The sequence below is a fragment of the Oncorhynchus keta genome, unplaced genomic scaffold (assembly GCF_023373465.1).
Source record: "Oncorhynchus keta strain PuntledgeMale-10-30-2019 unplaced genomic scaffold, Oket_V2 Un_scaffold_1526_pilon_pilon, whole genome shotgun sequence".
NCBI lineage: Eukaryota > Metazoa > Chordata > Actinopteri > Salmoniformes > Salmonidae > Oncorhynchus > Oncorhynchus keta.
Window position 1 is genome coordinate 790,779 of NW_026290798.1, and position 17,760 is coordinate 808,538.

The 17,760-nt window shown below is 42.1% G+C and overlaps 1 protein-coding gene across 1 annotated transcript; it reads right to left on the reverse strand.

Moving 5' to 3' along the window:
• Nucleotides 1-238: 238 nt before the first annotated feature.
• Nucleotides 239-17,486, reverse strand: LOC118375241 (basic helix-loop-helix transcription factor scleraxis-like). The gene is made up of 2 exons (XM_052514112.1): nt 16,468-17,486; nt 239-423 (listed from the first exon to the last, which is right to left on the reverse strand). The coding sequence occupies exons 1-2, from the start codon at nt 17,050-17,052 to the stop codon at nt 385-387; spliced, it is 624 nt and encodes a 207-aa protein (XP_052370072.1). The 5' UTR covers nt 17,053-17,486; the 3' UTR covers nt 239-384.
• Nucleotides 17,487-17,760: the final 274 nt, after the last annotated feature.

Consider the following 17,760-nt stretch of genomic DNA (forward strand, 5'->3'; position numbering starts at 1 on the left):
CTGTCCTCCTCTGCCTGTTCATTATAATGCCCAGTAGTTTAAGGATAGATAGTAACCGGTCATGAGTCTATATATCATCCCATGTTTCATGGACTTTTTGCTGCCACATCCTCCCTTAACACACCTATCAAATCCTCCATGGTCTTAAATACACCATTGTGCTTTCAATATATATATATATATATATATATATATATATATATATATATATATATATATATATATATATATATATATATATATATATACACATGATACAAATATTGTATTCTTATTAAGTACGCAACTGTAATTCCAACTTTCATTTGAAGAATAGGCTAATTGAACTGATCCTTCACAATAGCGTTGGATATTTATCCTCTGGATGTTTCTGTCCTTCAGGCGTTATCTTCTTACAGTTGTTTTTCTGTCTCTGTCTCTGTTCTGAAAGAGAGAAAACATCATCAGACCTCCTGGTTTTCACCCACTGAAGATGACTCCCAATCCCCTTAATAGTGCACTATTTTTGACTATGTCCCATAGGACTAAGTCGCTCTGGATAAGAGCGTCTGCTAAATGACTTAAATGTAAATGTAATGTAAATGACTCACGTTTACTTTTGGTCAAAAGTAGTGCACTATATAGGGAATAGAGTGCCATTTGGGACGCACACTTAGATTAGATGCATGAACTGATGTAGCCCAGCTCTCCATTTCACCTTATTTTTCAGTCTGCAGTCACAATGACATCATTGTAATCTAGGCCAACAGAGTGAAAAATAAAGGGTTTGAATCAGAATGGGATGTTTAGCATTTGTCTGTTCCATCAAAACAGAGCACCCTTGATTTTCTCCTGTGGTTATTTCCTTGGGGTCCAGGTTGTCTGGACAGGAAGCCAGCCCAGGGAACAGCAAGCAGAGCCTCATATTTTCCCTTCTCACCTCTCTGTGTTTTGTGACACACCTGGCTTGCATTACGTCTATTCGCTTTGGTGAGGAGGTTGTAAGTTATAGGAATGGCATTGTTTCTTGAGTCAGAGCTAGGCTGTACCGTATGTGAGCTAAGCGGGAGCGGGAGCTGGAGCTCCTAATCAATGCTCCTGGAGTCAAATGGATTCTAATCAGAATAAGAAGCTCTGGTCAGTTTTCTTACTGAAGCTTTTGGGGAAATCTTATGGCTACTGACAGAATATTAATACACTGAACAAAAATATAAACGCAACATGCAACAATTTCAAAGAATACAGTTCAAATAAGGAAATTTGTCAATTGAAATAAATTAATTAAGAGATAATCTAGGGATTTCACATGGCTGGGAATACAGATATGCATCTGTTGATCACAGATACCTTAAAAAAAGGTAGGGGTGTGGATCAGAAAACCAGTCAGTATCTGGTGTGACCACCATTTGCCTCATGCAGCGTGACACAACTCCTTTGCATAGAGTTAATCAAGCTGTTGAGTGTGGAATGTTGTCCCACTCCTCTTCAATGGCTGTGCGAAGTTGCTGGATATTGGTGGGAACTGGAACATGCTGCAATACACATTGATCCAGAGTATCCCAAACATGCTCAAACTCACATGTCTGGTGAGTATGCAAGCCATAGAAGAACTAGGACATGTTCAGCTTCCAGGAATAGTGTACAGATCCTTGCGACATGGGGCCATGCATTATCATGCTGAAACATGAGATGATGGCTGTCTGCCATCTGCCCGGTACAGTTGAAACCGGGATTCGTCCATGAAGAGCACACTTCTCCAGCATTCCAGTGACCATCAAAAGTGAGTATTTGCCCACTGAAGTCGGTTGTGACGCCAAACTGCAGTCAGGTCAAGACCCTGGTGAGAACAACGAGCACGCAGATGAGCTTCCCTGAGAGGGTTTCTGACAGTTTGTGCAGAAATTCTTAGATTGTGCAAATCCAGTTTCATCAGCTGTGCGGGGGGCTGGTCTCAGAGGATCCTGCATGTGAAGAAGCTGGATGTTGAGGTCCTGGGTTGGCATTGTTACACGTGGTCTGCGGTTGTGAGGCCGGGTTGGTCCTGTGTAACTCAGTTGGTAGAGCATAGTGCTTGCAACACCAGGATTGTGGGTTCAAATCCCATGGGGGACCAGAATGAAAATGTAAGCACTCACTACTGTAAGTCTACCTGGATAGAGTCTGCTAAATGACTCACTACTGTACGTCTCTCTGGATAAGAGAGTCTGCTAAATGACTCACTACTGTACGTCTCTCTGGATAAGAGAGTCTGCTAAATGACTCACTACTGTAAGTCTCTCTGGATAAGAGAGTCTGCTAAATGACTCACTACTGTAAGTCTCTCTGGATAAGAGAGTCTGCTAAATGACTCACTACTGTAAGTCTCTCTGGATAAGAGAGTCTGCTAAATGACTCACTACTGTAAGTCTCTCTGGATAAGAGAGTCTGCTAAATGACTCACTACTGTAAGTCTCTCTGGATAAGAGAGTCTGCTAAATGACTCACTACTGTAAGTCTCTCTGGATCAAGTCTGTTAAATGACTCACTACTGTAAGTCTCTCTGGATAAGAGTGTCTGCTAAATGACTCACTACTGTAAGTCTCTCTGGATAAGTCTCTAAATGACTCACTACTGTAAGTCTCTGGATAAGAGTCTGCTAAATGACTCACTACTGATAAGCTAAATGACTCTCTGGATAAGAGAGTCTGCTAAATGACTCACTACTGTAAGTCTCTCTGGATAAGAGAGTCTGCTAAATGACTCACTACTGTAAGTCTCTCTGGATAAGAGTCTGCTAAATGACTCACTACTGTAAGTCTCTCTGGATAAGAGTGTCTGCTAAATGACTCACTACTGTAAGTCTCTCTGGATAAGAGAGTCTGCTAAATGACTCACTACTGTAAGTCTCTCTGGATAAGAGTGTCTGCTAAATGACTCACTACTGTAAGTCTCTCTGGATAAGAGAGTCTGCTAAATGACTCACTACTGTAAGTCTCTCTGGATAAGAGTCTGCTAAATGACTCACTACTGTAAGTCTCTCTGGATAAGAGTGTCTGCTAAATGACTCACTACTGTAAGTCTCTCTGGATAAGAGAGTCTGCTAAATGACTCACTACTGTAAGTCTCTCTGGATAAGAGAGTCTGCTAAATGACTCACTACTGTAAGTCTCTCTGGATAAGAGAGTCTGCTAAATGACTCACTACTGTACGTCTCTCTGGATAAGAGCGTCTGCTAAATGACTCACTACTGTACGTCTCTCTGGATAAGAGAGTCTGCTAAATGACTCACTACTGTAAGTCTCTCTGGATAAGAATGTCTGCTAAATGACTCACTACTGTAAGTCTCTCTGGATAAGAGTGTCTGCTAAATGACTCACTACTGTAAGTCTCTCTGGATAAGAGCGTCTGCTAAATGACTCACTACTGTAAGTCTCTCTGGATAAGAGCGTCTGCTAAATTACTCACTACTGTAAGTCTCTCTGGATAAGAGTGTCTGCTAAATGACTCACTACTGTAAGTCTCTCTGGATAAGAGCGTCTGCTAAATGACTCACTACTGTAAGTCTCTCTGGATAAGAGCGTCTGCTAAATTACTCACTACTGTAAGTCTCTCTGGATAAGAGCGTCTGCTAAATGACTCACTACTGTAAGTCTCTCTGGATAAGAGAGTCTGCTAAATGACTCACTACTGTAAGTCTCTCTGGATAAGAGAGTCTGCTAAATTACTCACTACTGTAAGTCTCTGGATAAGAGAGTCTGCTAAATGACTCACTACTGTAAGTCTCTCTGGATAAGAGAGTCTGCTAAATGACTCACTACTGTAAGTCTCTCTGGATAAGAGAGTCTGCTAAATGACTCACTACTGTAAGTCTCTCTGGATAAGAGAGTCTGCTAAATGACTCACTACTGTAAGTCTCTCTGGATAAGAGAGTCTGCTAAATGACTCACTACTGTAAGTCTCTCTGGATAAGAGCGTCTGCTAAATGACTCACTACTGTAAGTCTCTCTGGATAAGAGCGTCTGCTAAATGACTCACTACTGTAAGTCTCTCTGGATAAGAGAGTCTGCTGGAATCTATTTCTGTTTTCTTTAGATGTGGACATCATTTGTTGAATAAATATTATTGTTATATTAAAGGTTAAGGAGGTTTCATCTGCATGAGTTAAATACGCCCTTCAAGGAGGCTTATCAATGATATACATTTCCCCTTTTTGTATTGAAACAGTAGCGTATCTAAAATATTGATTTACTAAGCATGGATTTTCCAAGCTTTCTTTTTCACTTAATGAAATAGTTTTGTCCTGGCTATTCTGTGGAGTAAATAATAAGTTAAAATGATTACATTGTCCTGAATAGGGCGGCACTACTCCAACATGACTAACTAGTTGGAAAAATACATTCAAACAAATTCATCATGCTCAGTGTCATATATTGACACTGAGGCGGCAGGGTAGCCTAGTGGTTAGTGTGTTGGACTAGTAACCGAAAGGTTGCAAGTTTGAATCCCCGAGCTGAAAAGGTACAAATCTGTTGTTCTACCCCAGAACAGGCAGTTAACCCACTGTTCCTAGGCTGTCATTGAAAATAAGAATTTGTTCTTAACTGACTTGCCTAGTTAAATAAATACATCTACATGTTTTATCTCTATTCAATCTAATTTATAACTTGTCTTTATAACGATCCTGTTGCTGATAATCTAATTACATTAACATGACAATTAATTTAAATGCGCTCATTTATTTAATGTGCACTTTAGGACTGACTCCTGTTTCGTGTTGGATTCGTCTTTAACTACTTCCATATGTCTGTCCATGATAAAACACCCAGTGAAGATCATTTGAATACAATACAAGGCATGAGGTGGAATACAGTCGCAGGAGCAGCAGCACTGCACAGCACTCAACTCTATGCTGCGTCACAAATGGAACCCTATTCACTTTATAGTGCGCGGACTCATAGGGCTCTGGTCAGAAGTAGTGCACTATGGGAAAACGGTGCCATTTAGAGTACATACTATTAGTACTGCTCACAGCAGAGAGGGAACGCAACAGTCAACAACAAGCTTCCTCTGAACACAAAACATTCACTTCAATTTTTTCCGATTGGTAACACTTTATCATAACTTTCATGAATAAGCATGATTATTAAACAATTTAATCAACGATTTATAAATAAGTATTTCAATATTGGTAAAAATGTACAAGTATTTATAATGGCTTTACTCATAAACGTTTTTATGAAGTGTCACCAGCGCTTCTGACTTTGCATTTGGTTTAATACTCAATATCCAGTATCCATTTAACTAAAGGTACTGGGCTGGACCAATGTTGCTGTAATGTTTGGACCCTAAGGGGAAGCCTGGTTTGTAATGGGAGTGTTCACTGCCAAGCATCATCACTAGATCCCATGAAGCCAAGATCCCTGGCATTCTAACCTTGATATGGAGACTATAGATTTACTGGGTTTATCCACTTTATAATTCTATAAATCTACAGCTAGAATATACAGTATTCATAAATGCTGGCCATGCTCTGTCTAAATGGAATAGAGAGTATAGTATGAAGTTTGATAAAGTACACTCAATAGGCATGATATGGTTGAGGCATGTAGTCTCCTACACAGTAAGTCATAGCTATAGCTTAAGCATGTATGACTTTATTTTCATACATTTTATGCCTCAGTTGAGGGTAACAACACTTGTGAAAACCTTGAAGAGACAATGATGTTTTACTTTATACAGTGTTCTCTCTCTACAGTCTACAATAGCTCATTAGCCCACTCTGCAGGTCTTGAAATGTGTTGAAAAGACAAAACTGCACTCGTATTATATACTGAATAGTTCACATATGCTTCATTTAATTATATTCTTCTTCTTTAGAAACAAAGAAACGAGTGGCTGCTGAAGGGTGTTTTTCTGGGAGTAATGAGCACTGGGGTTGTGTCCCAAATGGCACCCTATTCCCTACATAGTGCACTACTTTTGACCAGAGCCCTATGAGTCCTGGTACAAAGTAAAGCACTTTAAAGGAAATGGGGTGCCATTTGGGACTGCCTAAATGGGAGAAATGAGTGAGAGCTGTTATGGAGACCAGTTTTACTTTAAGCATCACATCAAAGAGCTAAAAGAGCGAGCTCAATCTGTTTCAAATACCAGCAGCAGAATGAATACAGGGTTCAGCACTGGATCAATCATTTAAAGGGCAATTATCTCATTAGCTGGTTTATTCTGTAGGATTCTAACAATGTCCAATTACTTCCAGGATACATTTATTCTGGATTCATTATTGGGATATATGGTCAGAATCTGTTTTCATTTGTCTGTTTCCAAAAGTCCAAATCCAATGACCAATTATACTGTTGTAAAATTTTATAGTCGCTGAACTTTGAATTAAAACCATTCACAGCATTATAAATCTGAAATATTTCTTCATGCATTGTATAAATATGACTCCTTCCTGATAGTGAAGAGTATTTTCACATTGTCATCCTCTTTCTGATGTTTAGCTGCCTTAGTCAAACATTGTATATTCATTCTATGTTGCAAATCTAAGGCATACATTCTATACATGCATACATTCTATACATTCATACATTCTATACATGCATACATTCTATACATGCATGCATTCTATACATTCTATACATGCATACATTCTATACATTCTATATATGCATACATTCTATACATGCATACATTCTATACATTCATATATTCTATACATGCATACATTCTATACATGCATACATTCTATACATTCTATACATGCATACATTCTATACATTCTATATATGCATACATTCTATACATGCATACATTCTATACATGCATACATTCGATACATTCATACATTCTATACAAGCATACATTCTATACATTCTATACATGCATACATTCTATACATTCTATATATGCATACATTCTATACATTCTATACATGCATACATTCTATACAGGCATACATTCTATACATTCATACATTCTATACAAGCATACATTCTATACATTCTATATATGCATACATTCTATACATTCTGGAGTCATATGTCTGTTTCCAAAAGTCCAAATCCAATGACCAATTATACTGTTGTAAAATGTTATAGTCGCTGAACTTTGAATTAAAACCATTCACAGCATTATAAATCTGAAATATGTCTTCATGCATTGTATAAATATGACTCCTTCCTGATAGTGAAGAGTATTTTCACATTGTCATCCTCTTTCTGATGTTTAGCTGCCTTAGTCAAACATTGTATATTCATTCTATGTTGCAAATCTAAGGCATACATTCTATACATGCATACATTCTATACATGCATACATTCTATACATTCTATACATGCATACATTCTATACATTCTATATATGCATACATTCTATACATGCATACATTCTATACATTCATATATTCTATACATGCATACATTCTATACATGCATACATTCTATACATTCTATACATGCATACATTCTATACATTCTATATATGCATACATTCTATACATTCTATACATGCATACATTCTATACATGCATACATTCTATACATTCATATATTCTATACATGCATACATTCTATACATGCATACATTCTATACATTCTATACATGCATACATTCTATACATTCATATATTCTATATATGCATACATTCTATACATGCATACATTCTATACATGCATACATTCTATACATGCATACATTCTATACATTCTATACATGCATACATTCTATACATTCTATATATGCATACATTCTATACATTCTATACATGCATACATTCTATACATGCATACATTCTATACATTCTATACATTCTATACATGCATACATTCTATACATTCTATACATGCATACATTCTATACATGCATACATTCTATACATTCTATACATGCATACATTCTATACAGGCATACATTCTATACAGGCATACATTCTATACATTCATACATTCTATACAGGCATACATTCTATACAGGCATACATTCTATACATGCATACATTCTATACATGCATACATTCTATACATGCATACATTCTATACAGGCATACATTCTATACATTCATACATTCTATACAGGCATACATTCTAGTTATTGTTGAATGATACTATCACAATCCCCACCATTGGGTTCAACGATGAATGAATATCTTTATGCTGTGCATGGGACAAAAAAACATAATGTCTACAGTTTCTGTCAAATGGCACCTTGTTCCCTATATAATGCATTACTGTTGACCAGAGCACTATGGACTCTGGCATCCTGTTCTCTATATAATGCACTACTGTTGACCAGAGCACTATGGACTCTGGCATCCTGTTCCCTATATAATGCACTACTGTTGACCAGAGCACTATGGACTCTGGCATCCTGTTCCCTATATAATGCACTACTGTTGACCAGAGCACTATGGACTCTGGCACCCTGTTCCCTATATAATGCACTACTGTTGAACAGAGAACTATGGACTCTGGCACCCTGTTCCCTATATAATGCACTACTGTTGACCAGAGAACTATGGACTCTGGCACCCTGTTCCCTATATAATGCATTACTGTTGACCAGAGCACTATGGACTCTGGCATCCTGTTCCCTATATAATGCACTACTGTTGACCAGAGAATATGGACTCTGGCACCCTGTTCCCTATATAATGCACTACTGTTGACCAGAGAATATGGACTCTGGCACCCTGTTCCCTATATAATGCATTACTGTTGACCAGAGCACTATGGACTCTGGCATCCTGTTCCCTATATAATGCACTACTGTTGACCAGAGCACTATGGACTCTGGCACCCTGTTCACTATATAATGCACTACTGTTGACCAGAGAACTATGGACTCTGGCACCCTGTTCCCTATATAATGCATTACTGTTGACCAGAGCACTATGGACTCTGGCACCCTGTTCCCTATATAATACATTACTGTTGACCAGAGCACTATGGACTCTGGCACCCTGTTCCCTATATAATGCACTACTGTTGACCAGAGCACTATGGACTCTGGCACCCTGTTCCCTATATAATGCACTACTGTTGACCAGAGAATATGGACTCTGGCACCCTGTTCCCTATATAATGCACTACTGTTGACCAGAGCACTATGGACTCTGGCACCCTGTTCCCTATATAATGCACTACTGTTGACCAGAGCACTATGGACTCTGGCACCCTGTTCCCTATATAATACATTACTGTTGACCAGAGCACTATGGACTCTGGCACCCTGTTCCCTATATAATACATTACTGTTGACCAGAGAACTATGGACTCTGGCACCCTGTTCCCTATATAATGCACTACTGTTGACCAGAGCACTATGGACTCTGGCACCCTGTTCCCTATATAATACATTACTGTTGACCAGAGCACTATGGACTCTGGCACCCTGTTCCCTATATAATGCACTACTGTTGACCAGAGCACTATGGACTCTGGCACCCTGTTCCCTATATAATGCACTACTGTTGACCAGAGCACTATGGACTCTGGACTCTGGCACCCTGTTCCCTATATAATGCATTACTGTTGACCAGAGCACTATGGACTCTGGCACCCTGTTCCCTATATAATGCATTACTGTTGACCAGAGCACTATGGACTCTGGCACCCTGTTCCCTATATAATGCACTACTGTTGACCAGAGCACTATGGACTCTGGCACCCTGTTCCCTATATAATGCACTACTGTTGACCAGAGCACTATGGACTCTGGCACCCTGTTCCCTATAATGCACTACTGTTGACCAGAGAATTATGGACTCTGGCACCCTGTTCCCTATATAATGCATTACTGTTGACCAGAGCACTATGGACTCTGGCACCCTGTTCCCTATATAATGCATTACTGTTGACCAGAGCACTATGGACTATGGCACCCTGTTCCCTATATAATGCATTACTGTTGACCAGAGCACTATGGACTATGGACTCTGGCACCCTGTTCCCTATATAATGCATTACTGTTGACCAGAGAATATGGACTCTGGCACCCTGTTCCCTATACAATGCATTACTGTTGACCAGAGCACTATGGACTCTGGCACCCTGTTCCCTATACAATGCATTACTGTTGACCAGAGCACTATGGACTCTGGCACCCTGTTCCCTATATAATACATTATTGTTGACCAGAGCACTATGGACTCTTGCACCCTGTTCCCTATATAATGCATTATTGTTGACCAGAGCACTATGGACTCTGGCACCCTGTTCCCTATATAATGCATTACTGTTGACCAGAGCACTATGGACTCTTGCACCCTGTTCCCTATATAATGCACTACTGTTGACCAGAGCACTATGGACTCTGGCACCCTGTTCCCTATATAATACATTACTGTTGACCAGAGCACTATGGACTCTGGCACCCTGTTCCCTATATAATGCACTTCTGTTGACCAGAGCACTATGGACTCTGGCACCCTGTTCCCTATATAATGCACTTCTGTTGACCAGAGCACTATGGACTCTGGCACCCTGTTCCCTATATAATGCACTACTGTTGACCAGAGCACTATGGACTCTGGCACCCTGTTCCCTATATAATACATTACTGTTGACCAGAGCACTATGGACTCTGGCACCCTGTTCCCTATATAATACATTACTGTTGACCAGAGCACTATGGACTCTGGCACCCTGTTCCCTATATAATACATTACTGTTGACCAGAACACTATGGACTCTGGCACCCTGTTCCCTATATAATGCATTACTGTTGACCAGAGCACTATGGACTCTGGCACCCTGTTCCCTATATAATGCACTACTGTTGACCAGAACACTATGGACTCTGGCACCCTGTTCCCTATATAATACATTACTGTTGACCAGAGCACTATGGACTCTGGCACCCTGTTCCCTATATAATGCACTACTGTTGACCAGAGCACTATGGACTCTGGCACCCTGTTCCCTATATAATGCACTACTGTTGACCAGAGCACTATGGACTCTGGCATCCTGTTCCCTATATAATGTACTACTGTTGACCAGAGCACTATGGACTCTGGCATCCTGTTCCCTATATAATGCACTTCTGTTGACCAGAGAACTATGGACTCTGGCACCCTGTTCCCTATATAATACATTACTGTTGACCAGAGAACTATGGACTCTGGCACCCTGTTCCCTATATAATACATTACTGTTGACCAGAGAACTATGGACTCTGGCACCCTGTTCCCTATATAATGCATTACTGTTGACCAGAGAACTATGGACTCTGGCACCCTGTTCCCTATATAATGCACTACTTTTGACAATAGGCTGTCATGTAAAGTACTTATGTACAAATACTTTAAAGTGCTACTTAAGTAGTTTTTTGGAGTATCTGTACTTTTACTTTTACTCCACTACATTCCTAAAGAAAATAATGTACTTTTTACTCCGTACATTTTACCTTACACCCAGAAGTACTCCTTACATTTTGAATGCTTAGCAGGACAGGAACATGGTCTAATTCACACACTTATAAAGATAACATCCATGGTCATCCTCTACTACCTCTGATCTGGCAGACTCACAAATGCATCTTTTGTAAATGATGTGTGAGTGTTGGAGTGTGCCCCTGGCTATAGGTAAATGATGTCTGAGTGTTGGAGTGGTGCCCCTGGCTATAGGTAAATGATGTCTGAGTGTTGGAGTGGTGCCCCTGGCTATAGGTAAATGATGTCTGAGTGTTGGAGTGGTGCCCCTGGCTATAGGTAAATGATGTCTGAGTGTTGGAGTGGTGCCCCTGGCTATAGGTAAATGATGTGTGAGTGTTGGAGTGGTGCCCCTGGCTATAGGTAAATGATGTCTGAGTGTTGGAGTGGTGCCCCTGGCTATAGGTAAATGATGTCTGAGTGTTGGAGTGGTGCCCCTGGCTATAGGTAAATGATGTCTGAGTGTTGGAGTGGTGCCCCTGGCTATAGGTAAATGATGTCTGAGTGTTGGAGTGGTGCCCCTGGCTATAGGTAAATGATGTCTGAGTGTTGGAGTGTGCCCCTGGCTATAGGTAAATGATGTCTGAGTGTTGGAGTGGTGCCCCTGGCTATAGGTAAATGATGTCTGAGTGTTGGAGTGGTGCCCCTGGCTATAGGTAAATGATGTCTGAGTGTTGGAGTGGTGCCCCTGGCTATAGGTAAATGATGTCTGAGTGTTGGAGTGTGCCCCTGGCTATAGGTAAATGATGTCTGAGTGTTGGAGTGTGCCCCTGGCTATAGGTAAATGATGTCTGCCCTGGCTATAGGTAAATGATGTCTGAGCGTTGGAGTGTGCCCCTGGCTATAGGTAAATGATGTCTGAGTGTTGGAGTGGTGCCCCTGGCTATAGGTAAATGATGTCTGAGTGTTGGAGTGGTGCCCCTGGCTATAGGTAAATGATGTCTGAGTGCTATAGGTAAATGATGTCTGAGTGTTGGGTGCCCCTGGCTATAGGTAAATGATGTCTGAGTGTTGGAGTGGTGCCCCTGGCTATAGGTAAATGATGTCTGAGTGTTGGAGTGGTGCCCCTGGCTATAGGTAAATGATGTCTGAGTGTTGGAGTGGTGCCCCTGGCTATAGGTAAATGATGTCTGAGTGTTGGAGTGTGCCCCTGGCTATAGGTAAATGATGTCTGAGTGTTGGAGTGTGCCCCTGGCTATAGGTAAATGATGTCTGAGTGTTGGAGTGTGCCCCTGGCTATAGGTAAATGATGTCTGAGTGTTGGAGTGGTGCCCCTGGCTATAGGTAAATTATGTCTGAGTGTTGGAGTGGTGCCCCTGGCTATAGGTAAATGATGTCTGAGTGTTGGAGCGTGCCCCTGGCTATAGGTAAATGATGTGTGAGTGTTGGAGTGGTGCCCCTGGCTATAGGTAAATGATGTCTGAGTGTTGGAGTGTGCCCCTGGCTATAGGTAAATGATGTTGGAGCGTGCCCCTGGCTATAGGTAAATGATGTCTGAGTGTTGGAGTGGTGCCCCTGGCTATAGGTAAATGATGTCTGAGTGTTGGAGTGTGCCCCTGGCTATAGGTAAATGATGTTGGAGCGTGCCCCTGGCTATAGGTAAATGATGTCTGAGTGTTGGAGCGTGCCCCTGGCTATAGGTAAATGATGTCTGAGTGTTGGAGCGTGCCCCTTGCTATAGGTAAATGATGTCTGAGTGTTGGAGTGGTGCCCCTGGCTATAGGTAAATGATGTCTGAGTGTTGGAGCGTGCCCCTGGCTATAGGTAAATGATGTTGGAGTGTGCCCCTGGCTATAGGTAAATGATGTGTGAGTGTTGGAGTGGTGCCCCTGGCTATAGGTAAATGATGTCTGAGTGTTGGAGTGTGCCCCTGGCTATAGGTAAATGATGTTGGAGCGTGCCCCTGGCTATAGGTAAATGATGTCTGAGTGTTGGAGTGTGCCCCTGGCTATAGGTAAATGATGTTGGAGCGTGCCCCTGGCTATAGGTAAATGATGTCTGAGTGTTGGAGCGTGCCCCTGGCTATAGGTAAATGATGTCTGAGTGTTGGAGTGGTGCCCCTGGCTATAGGTAAATGATGTCTGAGTGTTGGAGTGGTGCCCCTGGCTATAGGTAAATGATGTGTGAGTGTTGGAATGTGCCCTGGCTATAGGTAAATGATGTCTGAGTGTTGGAGTGGTGCCCCTGGCTATAGGTAAATGATGTCTGAGTGTTGGAGTGTGCCTCTGGCTATAGGTAAATGATGTCTGAGTGTTGGAGTGGTGCCCCTGGCTATAGGTAAATGATGTCTGAGTGTTGGAGTGGTGCCCCTGGCTATAGGTAAATGATGTCTGAGTGTTGGAGTGGTGCCCCTGGCTGTAGGTAAATGATGTCTGAGTGTTGGAGTGGTGCCCCTGGCTATAGGTAAATGATGTCTGAGTGTTGGAGTGTGCCCTTGGCTATAGGTAAATGATGTGTGAGTGTTGGAGTGTGCCCCTGGCTATCCATACATTTTAAAAGCAAGAAAATGGTGCCATCTGTTGTGCTTAAAAGAAGACATTTGAAATAATTTTTACTTCTACATTTACTTCTGATACTTAAGTATATTTAGAACCAAATACTTTTAGACTTTTACTCAGGTGGTATTTTACTGGGTGACTTTCTATTAAGGTATCTATACCATTACTCAAGTATCACAATTGGGTATGTTTTTCACCACTGGGAATAGGGTTCCACTTGAGACAGGGACTCAGAGTTGTAACGGCAAGGTGGTTAACAGCAGAATGAATGAGGAGGAGAACAACACATCTCCAGATGTGACTATTTTGGCTGACTGTATGCTTGTAGTAGTTATTTTGGCTGACTGTATGCTTGTAGTAGTTATTTTGGCTGACTGTATGCTTGTAGTAGTTATTTTGGCTGACTGTATGCTTGTAGTAGTTATTTTGGCTGACTGTATGCTTGTAGTAGTTATTTTGGCTGACTGTATGCTTGTAGTAGTTATTTTGGCTGACTGTATGCTTGTAGTAGTTATTTTGCTGACTGTATGCTTGTAGTAGTTATTTTGGCTGACTGTATGCTTGTAGTAGTTATTTTGGCTGACTGTATGCTTGTAGTAGTTATTTTGGCTGACTGTATGCTTGTAGTAGTTATTTTGGCTGACTGTATGCTTGTAGTAGTTATTTTGGCTGACTGTATGCTTGTAGTAGTTATTTTGGCTGACTGTATGCTTGTAGTAGTTATTTTGGCTGACTGTATGCTTGTAGTAGTTATTTTGGCTGACTGTATGCTTGTAGTAGTTATTTTGGCTGACTGTATGCTTGTAGTAGTTATTTTGGCTGACTGTATGCTTGTAGTAGTTATTTTGGCTGACTGTATGCTTGTAGTAGTTATTTTGGCTGACTGTATGCTTGTAGTAGTTATTTTGGCTGACTGTATGCTTGTAGTAGTTATTTTGGCTGACTGTATGCTTGTAGTAGTTATTTTGCTGACTGTATGCTTGTAGTAGTTATTTTGGCTGACTGTATGCTTGTAGTAGTTATTTTGGCTGACTGTATGCTTGTAGTAGTTATTTTGGCTGACTGTATGCTTGTAGTAGTTATTTTGGCTGACTGTATGCTTGTAGTAGTTATTTTGGCTGACTGTATGCTTGTAGTAGTTATTTTGGCTGACTGTATGCTTGTAGTAGTTATTTTGGCTGACTGTATGCTTGTAGTAGTTATTTTGGCTGACTGTATGCTTGTAGTAGTTATTTTGGCTGACTGTATGCTTGTAGTAGTTATTTTGGCTGACTGTATGCTTGTAGTAGTTATTTTGCTGACTGTATGCTTGTAGTAGTTATTTTGGCTGACTGTATGCTTGTAGTAGTTGTTTTGGCTGACTGTATGCTTGTAGTAGTTATTTTGGCTGACTGTATGCTTGTAGTAGTTATTTTGTCCAGGGTATTTGTGACTTGCCTGACAACTCATTCACATTGCTCCGGCCAAACACCAGGCTCACTATCATTTCTTCTCCAAGATGAACGTATGCAGTGATCGACAGAGCAGCGTAACTAAATTCAGGATGAGTCGTCAGGCAAACTTGTGAGTACTGCATGGATGAATTCTTACGGGTTCATTTATACTTTGATGATACACGATTCTCTACCGTTCACTTTCCACCTGGAGTGATGATCTTGTCCAGTTCACAAGGTTCTAACCAACGGCTTAGTCCTCACTGTTTTCTCTTGACGTCAACAATCAGTCCTCATCTAGGCCACTCATCCTGGGGCTGATGCAGGTCCTGCGTGGCTCAGTTGGTAGAGCATGGTGCTTGTAATGTCAGGACCGTGGGTTTGAGTCCTGCTGGACCACCCATAACAACATGTATGTACGCACTACTGTAAGTCACTTTGGGGACAAAGCGCCTGCTCAATGGAATATATTATGCAGGTCTAATGTAATGAGAGTTGAGGTTGTACTTCAGTGTTTCTGCTCTGACTGGTCCCATCGACTCCACCAGTGGTAGGGAACAGAGGTGTAGATTTCACACTGCGGGGAGGCTGCCACATGTCAACCATTCCCACATAAATGAGCTTAGATGTGCAACGGTCAGGTTAGGATGAAATTGGCTCCTTATTAATAACTACAGTATTATAGTATTACACTGATTTGAACGAGAAGGCAGCATTGAAGAGGGTGAATATATCCAAGTGTTTCCCTAACTTTTTTCCATAACCTACCTAATTAATTCAACATATTCTTATGATCAAACTAATGATAGTTTGGTGACAGTTTTAACTAATATAGACTATCTATAGGGGACTATCCAAATAACGTGGGGCTAAAACCCAGCCTTTAGCCATGAGGAGTTCGGCCACAAGACGCAGCCCACAGTGAAATTATCATTTTCTCAATGACAGATTTACCTACAATAAGAACCCAGAATTAGCTCTAAAATAGTTTGTTTGGAAGTTGAAATGCCACTTAAAGGGACTCTATGAACGGCCTAGTTTAGTTATTTTTCTCTGGGAGGATTTCAACCAATAAGACCCTTGACATCCACACCATACCACTCTACTGTCAGTCATACAGTAGCTCTGCCCCTCCAGTGGCACTCACCATTTTCCTCTGCTTGCTGAGGCAGAAAGTACAGATGTGTTTGGGCTGGTTCTCTGAGCCCCGGTCGGGCGAGGGGCTGAGACTGTGGAGGGTGTGGTGGTGGAATGGGGGTGTGGAGGTGTGGCACGGCTGCCCATCCCCACACGCCTCGCCCACCAGCAGTACATTACCCAGGTGGGAGATGTAGCTGGACGCCAGCCGCAGAGTCTCGATCTTGGACAGCTTCCTGTCGGCTGGCTCGGTGGGGATGAGGGTCCTCAGGGCAGTGAAGGCCGTGTTCACGCTGTTGGTGCGGTCCCTCTCTCGAGCGTTTGCCACGTTCCGCTGCCGCACCTCCACCACCGGGGCCCCTGCCACCATCGGGGGCCCCGCCAGCCTCCCGGCAACTCCGCAGAACTTCCTCTTCCTGCTTCCCACCTTGATCTGAAACCCGTTGGAGCCGCCGTTGAGACGGAAGGAGGACTTCTGGGAGTCGGAGCCCGAGCTCTCGCTGCCGCCGTTCTCCTCCTCGTCCTCTGACATCATGCTGATGTCGGAGAAGAGGAAGCGGCTTGGGGGAGCCGTATGCACCATCGTAAAAGACATCAGTCCAGATCTACAAGACAGGTGGGAGACTCCTCTCTCATATAGAGACCTGTAGAAAGACCAGATCCCCCAGTACTGTAGATCCTCTACTTAATCCTTGGACATGAGGACAAAAGAGATCAAGACACTCAGATTAAATCACTATTTGCTATCTCTCGCTCTTTCTCTGCTTCTCTCACCTCTCTCTCTCTTCCTCTCTCTTTCTCTGTCTCACTCTCTCACCTATCTCTCTCTCTTTCTCTGCTTCTCTCTCTCTCTCTTCCTCTCTCTTTCTCTGTCTCACTCTCTCACCTATCTCTCTTTCTCTGTCTGTCTGTCTCTCTCTCTCTCAAGGTGGACCCCTCCTTCACTCCTGGCTGGCTATATTGTGAGCGTCTGTTTCCTCTGAGTTCCCCTCAGCGTGCTGTTAGCCTCCCTCTGCCTCTACACAGATACACGTGTGATTTCTGTCTGAGTGTCTCCGTATGGCTGTCCTTTATAGGCGGTGGGAGGGCCTGCTGCTCCGCTCTACTCTACTCCCCCCTCTGCTCTATGTAGGCGGTGGGAGGGCCTGCTGCTCTGCTCTACTCCCCCCTCTGCTCTATAGAAATCTCAGAGATCGTGTTAGACTCTCTGAGTGTCTGGGCTGGACTAGGGTTGGACTGGGGCTGGGGTATGACTGGGGCTGGGGTTGGACTGGGGCTGGGGTTGGACTAGACTGGGGCTGGG

Excerpts from the sequence above, each read along its gene's own strand:
- LOC118375241 (XM_052514112.1), bottom strand. The coding sequence starts at position 17,052 with ATGTCTTTTACGATGGTGCATACGGCTCCCCCAAGCCGCTTCCTCTTC. Across the intron at positions 424-16,467 it reads TCAGCAAGCAGAGGAAAATG|AACAGAGACAGAGACAGAAA; the intron begins GTGAGTGCCACT and ends TCTCTCTTTCAG.